At 44.1% G+C, this 9,887-nt stretch overlaps 1 protein-coding gene across 1 annotated transcript in view; it reads left to right on the top strand.

The window, feature by feature from the left end:
* Positions 1 to 70: 70 nt before the first annotated feature.
* Positions 71 to 9,887, top strand: part of LOC311122645 (RNA-binding protein 25-like) — a gene marked incomplete at its 3' end in the record, with an annotated part of 11,871 nt that continues 2,054 nt past the window's right edge. The window contains exons 1-5 of the mRNA XM_084196985.1: positions 71 to 209; positions 567 to 678; positions 1,163 to 1,212; positions 3,605 to 3,781; positions 9,084 to 9,141. Coding sequence (XP_084053111.1) covers positions 585 to 678; positions 1,163 to 1,212; positions 3,605 to 3,781; positions 9,084 to 9,141 — 379 coding nt within the window. The 5' untranslated portion in view covers positions 71 to 209; positions 567 to 584. The remainder of the gene's footprint in view (positions 210 to 566; positions 679 to 1,162; positions 1,213 to 3,604; positions 3,782 to 9,083; positions 9,142 to 9,887) is intronic.

Below are 9,887 nucleotides of genomic sequence, written 5' to 3'. Positions count from 1 at the left end.
ACAATTGTAAACCTCTTTTATTAAATGGCATATCCCATAATACATTGCAAAAAAAACACAGGTCCTCGTTAGCGGCATCACGTAGCTAGCAAGTTAGCTATTGAAGACCGATCAAATATTGTTCGTATAATAATTTAGACTGACTTATATGAAAACAGATATAATACGTTGATACAAGAGTACATTGTGTACACGCCGCCTGTTTTCAGGTACGTTAACACTCAACTATTTTAGAAAAAGTCCATAACGTTAGCTAGCTAGCTAACTTGCGTGGTAGCGGTGGTATCTATTAGCTAGCAGGAAATGTGAACTAGGAAACGCTTTTTCCATTGATTAGTTAGCCAGCAAGTATATAGAATTGAACCTTATAGGTGGGATGTTTTAAATGCATGGCTGTTTTAGGTTGTATAGGCTAACCAAATACCCAGGATAGTAGTAACCTAAGCTAGCTGGTATAGCTAGCCTAGCAAGTTTATCCCCGCAGGCCAGAATCTATCCATGGTTACCCCCCATGGAAGTCCCTGAACCTGGGCTAACCCTAACCCTGTCTCTTCTTGTTCCCCCAGGTCACTCCACCTCCCAAGATGTCGTACCCCCCTCACCTGAACCGCCTCCCCCAGTTGCCCCCCGGTATTCGTCCTCCCCAATTCGCAGGGTTCCCGCAGGGAGTCCCAGCAGGTGGGATAAAGTCGAGTAGAGAGCTGGTCAATATGGACAGAAATCCATATCGCGATAAATTGCCTGAATTTAAAGCGATAACGATAAATAGAACAATACGTTTATAACATTAATGTGGACCACAGTAAAAAATAAAATAAAAGGTCCTTTAAGCTACTACTAGTTTGATGGTTGTAGCCATCAATTGTCCCATTAACAATCACCCATATTAGCGAACGTATTTCATTTCAAACGTCAAATATCTCTAGTATAGGCTACTTACCGTAAAGAACCATAACAGCAAAATGCCTGCGATAAGTGATCGGTAATGGTCAGTGTCGATCATTTTAGGTTTATCGTTCCGTCTCTAGTCTGAGTGATCAAACGTGATGTTATTAGAGACCTATGCTATCAGAACAAGTCCACTTATTGATATTCAGATCCACTGGTGTTGAGGGAAGAGTTTGAAGGTGCTAGATTGTGATGTCTGTCGGTCTTCTTCCAGGTACCCCCATGATTCCAGTCCACATGGGGATAATGACCTCTGCACCTACGGTAAGCCTAAACTGTTATTATTACACACACACACACACACACACACACAGTCTTGTACAGCTAACCTTGTGGGGACACACAATTCAGTCCCATTCAAAATGCTATTTTCCCTAACCCCTACTCTTACCCTAACCTTAACCCTAAACCTAACCCTAGCTCCTAACCCTAAACCTAACCCTAGCTCCTAACCCTAAACCTAACCCTAGCTCCTAAACCTAACCCTAGCTCCTAACCCTAAAACTAACCCTAGCTCCTAACCCTAAATCTAATTCTAACACTAATTCTAACCTTAACCCTAAACCCCCTAGAAATAGCATTTCACCTTGTGGGGACCAACAAAATGTCCCTGATTGGTCAAATTTTTGTTTGTTTACTATTCAGCCACGCTCAAGGTCCTAATCGATATTATAACCACGATCGATAAAAGACAGTACCGCGCAGCCGTCTTCATCGCTCCTAGCCAAGGATTTCGACTCTGTCAACCACCGCATTCTTATTGGCAGACTAAATAGCCTTGGTTTCTCAAATGACTGCCTCGCCTGGTTCACCAACTACTTCTCAGATAGAGTTCAATGTGTCAAAATGAAGTGCCTGTTGTCTGGACCTCTGGCAGTCTCTATGGGGGTGCCACAGGGTTCAATTCTAGGGCCGACTCTATTCTCTGTGTATATCAATGATGTCGCTCTTGCTGCTGGTGACGCTCGGATCCACCTCTATGCGGACGACACCATTTTGTATACATCTGGCCCTTCATTAGACACTGTGTTAACAAACCTCCAAACGAGCTTCAATGCCATACAACACTCCTTCCGTAGCCTCCAACTGCTCTTAAACACTAGTAAAACTAAATGCATGCTCTTCAACCGAATGCTGCTTGCACCCGCCCACCCAACTAGAATCACCACTCTCTACGGGTCTGACCTAGAGTATGTGGACAAATCAAACCAAAATTTTATTGGTCACATGCGCCGAATACAACAGGTGCAGACATTACAGTGAAATGCTTACTTACAGCCCTTAACCAACAGTGCATTTATTTTTAACAAAAAAAGTAAAAATAAAACAACAACAAAAAAAGTGTTGAGAAAAAAAAGAGCAGAAGTAAAATAAAGTGACAGTAGGGAGGCTATATATACAGTAAAATAAAGTGACAGTAGGGAGGCTATATATACAGGGGGGTACCGGTGCAGAGTCAATGTGCGGGGGCACCGGCTAGTTGAGGTAGTTGAGGTAATATGTACATGTGGGTAGAGTTAAAGTGTCTGGTTAGTGTCTGGTTAGACTGTAAACTCTCCTTCCAGATTCACATTAACCATCTCCAATCCAAAGTTAAATCTAGAATCGGCTTCCTATTTCGCAAAACAAAGCCTCCTTCACTCATGCTGCCAAACATGCCCTCGTAAAACGGACTATCCTACCGATCCTTGACTTCGGCGATGTCATTTACAAAATAGCCTCCAACACTCTACTCAGCAAATTGGATGTAGTCTATCACAGTGCCATCCGTTTTGTCACCAAAGCCCCATATACTACTCATCATTGTGACCTGTACGCTCTTGTTGGCTGGCCCTCACTACATATTCGTCGCCAAACCCACTGGCTCCAGGTCATCTATAAATCACTTCTAGGCAAATCCCCGTCTTATCTTAGCTCACTGGTCACCATAGCAACACCCACCCGTAGTCTGCGCTCCAGCAGGTATATCTCACTGGTCATCCCCAAAGCCAACACCTCCTTTGGCCGCCATTCCTTCCAGTTCTCTGCTGCCAATGACTGGAACGAATTGCAAAAATCTCTGAAGCTGGAGACTCTTATCTCCCTCACTAACTTTAAGCATCAGTTGTCAGAGCAGCTTACCGATCACTGCACCTGTACACAGCCCATCTGTAATTAGCCCACCCAACTACCTCATCCCCATATTGTTATTTATTTTGCTAATTTGCACCCCAGTATCTCTATTTGCACATCATCTTCTGCACATCTATCACTCCAGTGGTAATACTAAATTGTAACTATTTTGCACTATGGCCTATTTATTGCCTTACCTCCATAACTTACTACATTTGCACACACTGTATATATATTTTCTGTTGTATTTTTGACTTTATGTTTTGTTTTTCCCCATATGTAACTCTGTGTTGTTGTTTTTAATCGCACTGCTTTGCTTTATCTTGGCCAGGTCGCAGTTGTAAATGAGAACTTGTTCTCAACTGGCTTCTTACCTGGTTAAATAAAGGTTAAATAAAAAATATTTTGGGAACTTCTGGTCAAGAGTAGTTAAACACGTCCACACACACACACACACACACACCCCTGAAGTAAAAGCTCATACCACTGGCTGGCAGACAACTTCTATTTCCTAATGTGTGTATTGTATTGTGTTCTATTGCAGGTCCTGGTTCCTACCACAGTGTCTATGGTCCAGAAGCCTCCTGCCCCGAGGAAGGAGCTGAACCCAGTCAGCGTCAAGGAGAGCCAGGAGGGGGGCAGTGGAGGTCCCACCACCACAGTGTTCGTAGGGAACATCTCAGACAAGGCTTCTGACATGCTGATCAGACAGTTGCTAGCGGTAAGCCAGGGAATGGAAACATGGGTTGGAATTGTATATATATATATATATATATATATATATATATATATATATAAATGCTTTTGTCCAGCTGAACCAAGTCACACACAGGGGGTTAAAGTTCTCCTTCACTGCGACGGATTTCCGTCATATGGATTCTGGAGAGGTCCTTTTTTGAGATCAGTGTAGATCCACATGGAGATGGCATAGCCTAATACAGAAGTATGTCCGTTCTACGAAATACAGTGGGGAGAACAAGTATTTGATACACTGCCGATTTTGCAGGTTTTCCTACTTACAAAGCATGTAGAGGTCTGTAATTTTTATCATAGGTACACTTCAACCGTGAGAGACGGAATCTAAAAATCAAAAATCCAGAAAATCACATTGTATGATTTTTAAGTAATTAATTTGCATTTTATTGCATGACATAAGTATTTGATACATCAGAAAAGCAGAACTTAATATTTGGTACAGAAACCTTTGTTTGCAATTACAGAGATCATACGTTTCCTGTAGGTCTTGACCAGGTTTGCACACACTGCAGCAGGGATTTTGGCCCACTCCTCCATACCTTCTCCAGATCCTTCAGGTTTCGGGGCTGTCGCTGGACAATACGGACTTTCAGCTCCCTCCAAAGATTTTCTATTGGGTTCAGGTCTGGAGACTGGCTAGGCAACTCCAGGACCTTGAGATGCTTCTTACGGAGCCACTCCTTAGTTGCCCTGGCTGTGTGTTTCGGGTCGTTGTCATGCTGGAAGACCCAGCCACGACCCATCTTCAATGCTCTTACTGAGGGAAGGAGGTTGTTGGCCAAGATCTTGCGATACATGGCCCCATCCATCCTCCCCTCAATACGGTGCAGTCGTCCTGTCCCCTTTGCAGAAAAGCATCCCCAAAGAATGATGTTTCCACCTCCATGCTTCACCGTTGGGATGGTGTTCTTGGGGTTGTACTCATCCTTCTTCTTCCTCCAAACACGGCGAGTGGAGTTTAGACCAAAAAGCTCTATTTTTGTCTCATCAGACCACATGACCTTCTCCCATTCCTCCTCTGGATCATCCAGATGGTCATTGGCAAACTTCAGACGGGCCTGGACATGCGCTGGCTTGAGCAGGGGGACCTTGCGTGCGCTGCAGGATTTTAATCCATGACGACGTAGTGTGTTACTAATGTTTTTTTTTTAGACTGTGGTCCCATCTATCTTCAGGTCATTGACCAGGTCCTGCCGTGTAGTTCTGGGCTGATCCCTCACCTTCCTCATGATCATTGATGCCCCACGAGGTGAGATCTTGCATGGAGCCCCAGACCGAGGGTGATTGACGGTCATCTTGAACTTCTTCCATTTTCTAATAATTCCGCCAACAGTTGTTGCCTTCTCACCAAGCTGCTTGCCTATTGTCCTGTAGCCCATCCCAGCCTTGTACAGGTCTACAATTTTATCCCTGATGTCCTTACACAGCTCTCTGGTCTTGGCCATTGTGGAGAGGTTGGAGTCTGTTTGATTGAGTGTGTGGACAGGTGTCTTTTATACAGGTAACGAGTTCAAACAGGTGCAGTTAATACAGGTAATGAGTGGAGAACAGGAGGGCTTCTTAAAGAAAAACTAACAGGTCTGTGAGAGCCGGAATTCTTACTGGTTGGTAGGTGATCAAATACTTATGTCATGCAATAAAATGCAAATTAATTAAAAATCATACAATGTGATTTTCTGGATTTTTGTTTTAGATTCCGTCTCTCACAGTTGAAGTGTACCTATGATAAAAATTACAGACCTCTACATGCTTTGTAAGTAGGAAAACCTGCAAAATCGGCAGTGTATCAAACACTTGTTCTCCCCACTGTATATTCTCAAATAAATATATTCTCAAATAAATATATTCTCAAAAGCATTCTAAAAATATTCTCTCTGTTACGCTTTGTGCACTGAACTGACATGGTTGTTGCCGACACTCCGATGTTCAGATAAATTGGAACAGTCTAGAATGCTCACCACCACGGCCTGCTGTCGCTGCTGGTAACGTCATTCAAAGCCTTGATTTATATTTATATTCACTTTATCACTCACGTCTCATGATGCAACTTTCCAGTCTACTATTTTTGTAACGTTGTTATTAAAACTAAACCAGACAACCCCATAGTAGAATAGTTGACCTATTTACCTAGTCATGTAATGGTGTTATTATACTAAACCAGACAACCCCATAGTATAATAGTTGACCTATTTACCTAGTAATGTAATGGTGTTATTCAACTAAACCAGACAACCCCATAGTAGAATAGTTGACCTATTTACCTAGTCATGTAATGGTGTTATTAAACTAAACCAGACAACCCCATAGTAGAATAGTTGACCTATTTACCTAGTCATGTAATGGTGTTATTAAACTAAACCAGACAACCCCATAGTAGAATAGTTGACCTATTTACCTAGTCATGTAATGGTGTTATTCAACTAAACCAGACAACCCCATAGTAGAATAGTTGACCTATTTACCTAGTCATGTAATGGTGTTATTCAACTAAACCAGACAACCCCATAGTAGAATAGTTGACCTATTTACCTAGTCATGTAATGGTGTTATTCAACTAAACCAGACAACCCCATAGTAGAATAGTTGACCTATTTACCTATGTCATGTAATGGTGTTATTCAACTAAACCAGACAACCCCATAGTAGAATAGTTGACCTATTTACCTAGTCATGTAATGGTGTTATTAAAACTAAACCAGACAACCCCATAGTAGAATAGTTGACCTATTTACCTATTCGGCTTGTTGTTGTGTGTTCTATGTGAGATAAATATTCTTATTGAGGCGCATTCAAGTTGCGAGAGCCATAGGGAGGGAAACGTATTCTGACAACCAGTCAATGCACAACAATTCTTAATGCAATCGCAGGAAACACTTTTGAAATAAGTTTCGGCAAATTTATTTTGAAAGAGGGGGAATCCAGTTTTCAATTGCTACCACGTTTATTTCTCTACTCCTTAAATTGAGCGAGTGGAATCGTTTTTACAAATGCAGTTAGAGTTTCAAGCATGTGAGGCGCATCAGAGCTCTTAAAGGGTAATGAGAGAGGCAGGCCTACTTTGTAATAGAAACAAAACATTTGATTTTTTCCCCAGAGTGAATAATACTTAATAATGATTTATATTTATGATAAAATAATAATCTTTATTAATAATAACAATCAGGATGTTGTGTCCAATGGGCTAAATGCAGATGGACAAACGCCATGCTTCAGCCTATGTACAGTTTATAGACACTATGCTGCATCAGTTGGATTACATGTCATAATATAGTCCAGGGCTCTCCAACCCTGTTCCTGGAGAGAGACCCTCCTGTAGGTTTACATCTATCTAGTCCAGGGTTCTCCAACCCTGTTCCTGGAGAGATACCCTCCTGTAGGTTTACACCTATCTAGTCCAGGGCTCTCCAACCCTGTTCCTGGAGAGAGACCCTCCTGTAGGTTTACATCTATCTAGTCCAGGGCTCTCCAACCCTGTTCCTGGAGAGATACCCTCCTGTAGGTTTACATCTATCTAGTCCAGGGTTCTCCAACCCTGTTCCTGGAGAGAGACCCTCCTGTAGGTTTACATCTATCTAGTCCAGGGCTCTCCAACCCTGTTCCTGGAGAGATACCCTCCTGTAGGTTTACATCTATCTAGTCCAGGGTTCTCCAACCCTGTTCCTGGAGAGATACCCTACTGTAGGTTTACACCTATCTAGTCCAGGGCTCTCCAACCCTGTTCCTGGAGAGATACCCTCCTGTAGGTTTACATCTATCTAGTCCAGGGTTCTCCAACCCTGTTCCTGGAGAGATACCCTACTGTAGGTTTACACCTATCTAGTCCAGGGCTCTCCAACCCTGTTCCTGGAGAGATACCCTCCTGTAGGTTTACATCTATCTAGTCCAGGGCTCTCCAACCCTGTTCCTGGAGAGATACCCTCCTGTAGGTTTACATCTATCTAGTCCAGGGTTCTCCAACCCTGTTCCTGGAGAGATACCCTACTGTAGGTTTACACCTATCTAGTCCAGGGCTCTCCAACCCTGTTCCTGGAGAGATACCCTCCTGTAGGTTTACATCTATCTAGTCCAGGGTTCTCCAACCCTGTTCCTGGAGAGATACCCTCCTGTAGGTTTACATCTATCTAGTCCAGGGCTCTCCAACCCTGTTCCTGGAGAGAGACCCTCCTGTAGGTTTACATCTATCTAGTCCAGGGCTCTCCAACCCTGTTCCTGGAGAGAGACCCTCCTGTAGGTTTACATCTATCTAGTCCAGGGTTCTCCAACCCTGTTCCTGGAGAGATACCCTACTGTAGGTTTACACCTATCTAGTCCAGGGTTCTCCAACCCTGTTCCTGGAGAGATACCCTCCTGTAGGTTTACATCTATCTAGTCCAGGGTTCTCCAACCCTGTTCCTGGAGAGATACCCTCCTGTAGGTTTACATCTATCTAGTCCAGGGCTCTCCAACCCTGTTCCTGGAGAGATACCCTCCTGTAGGTTTACATCTATCTAGTCCAGGGCTCTCCAACCCTGTTCCTGGAGAGATAACCTCCTGGAGGTTTACAGCCAACCTCAGTTGTAACTAACCTGATTAACAGCTTCTACCCCCAAGCCATAAGACTGCTGAACAATTAATCAAATAGCCACCTGGACTATTTACATTGACCCCCCAAGCCATAAGACTGCTGAACAATTAATCAAATAGCCACCTGGACTATTTACATTGACCCCCCCTCCCCCCCGATGATGTCAGCATAATTATTATTTTCATTGATTTTGGATTGGAGTGTCCTTCTTTAAAAAGACACACGAACTGAGCTTCTCAGTCCTTCTACATAAATATTTTTCCGGGGAGGACCGCTCAGCAAAGGGGACTGGAATTGGTCAAACTTGCAGTTTAATACATGTACAAAATGATCCTCTTTCCCTAAAAGCATGATGGTCATGGCTATCTTACATGAAAGGGGAGGTTAACTTGGCCCCAGACAATCCATCTGAGATCGATTTAAGTTTCGGTCGTGATTTTTTTGTTGTCGCTTTAACCCCTGCACACAATTTATCTTCAGGAAAATGACCCTTTCTAGTTTGTGTTCTGGTTCCTCTTGCGGATTTTGCTTCCGCCTGCTGTTTGGGTTCCAGGCCGGGTTAGTGTAAAACACTTTGTGACAACTGTTTATGTAAAAAGGGCTTATATTAACCAATGTGATTTGACTGATGATGGATGACTCTGACATTGGTGTTTAGTCTCAGATGAGTTCCCTCTGCTTGTCCTTTTCCTCCATCCTGTAGAAATGCGGCCTGGTCCTGAGCTGGAAACGGGTCCAAGGAGCCTCCGGGAAACTGCAAGGTAAAAACAAAACAGGTACAACGCTTCTACTACACTTCTCCTTTCCTTGTTATGTCGTTACCACCACGTCTGTGTCGTTACCACCACGTCTGTGTCGTTACCACCACGTCTGTGTCCGTTACCACCACGTCTGTCTCGTTACCACCACGTCTGTGTCGTTACCACCACGTCTGTGTCGTTACCACCACGTCTGTGTCGTTACCACCACGTCTGTGTCGTTACCACCAAGCCTGTGTCGTTACCACCAAGCCTGTGTCGTTACCACCAAGCCTGTGTCGGTTACCACCAAGCCTGTGTCGTTACCACCAAGCCTGTGTCGTTACCACCAAGCCTGTGTCGTTACCACCAGCCTGTGTCGTTACCACCAAGCCTGTGTCGTTACCACCAAGCCTGTGTCGTTACCACCAAGCCTGTGTCGTTACCACCAAGCCTGTGTCCGTTACCACCAAGCCTGTGTCGTTACCACCACGTCTGTGTCGTTACCACCACGTCTGTGTCGTTACCACCACGTCTGTGTCGTTACCACCAAGCCTGTGTCGTTACGCCACGTCTGTGTCGTTACCGCCAAGCCTGTGTCGTTACCGCCAAGCCTGTGTCGTTACCGCCAAGCCTGTGCCAAGCCTGTGTCGTTACCGCCAAGCCTGTGTCGTTACCGCCAAGCCTGTGTCGTTACCGCCAAGCCTGTGTCGTTACCGCCACGTCTGTGTCGTTACCGCCACGTCTGTGTCGTTACCACCACGTCTGTG

The sequence above is a fragment of the Coregonus lavaretus genome, assembly GCF_964263955.1.
Source record: "Coregonus lavaretus genome assembly, contig: HAP1_SCAFFOLD_1804, whole genome shotgun sequence".
In the NCBI taxonomy this organism is placed as follows: Eukaryota; Metazoa; Chordata; class Actinopteri; order Salmoniformes; family Salmonidae; genus Coregonus; species Coregonus lavaretus.
The sequence above is the reverse complement of the archived record's forward strand: the minus strand, read 5'-3'. Positions and strand labels throughout refer to the sequence as shown.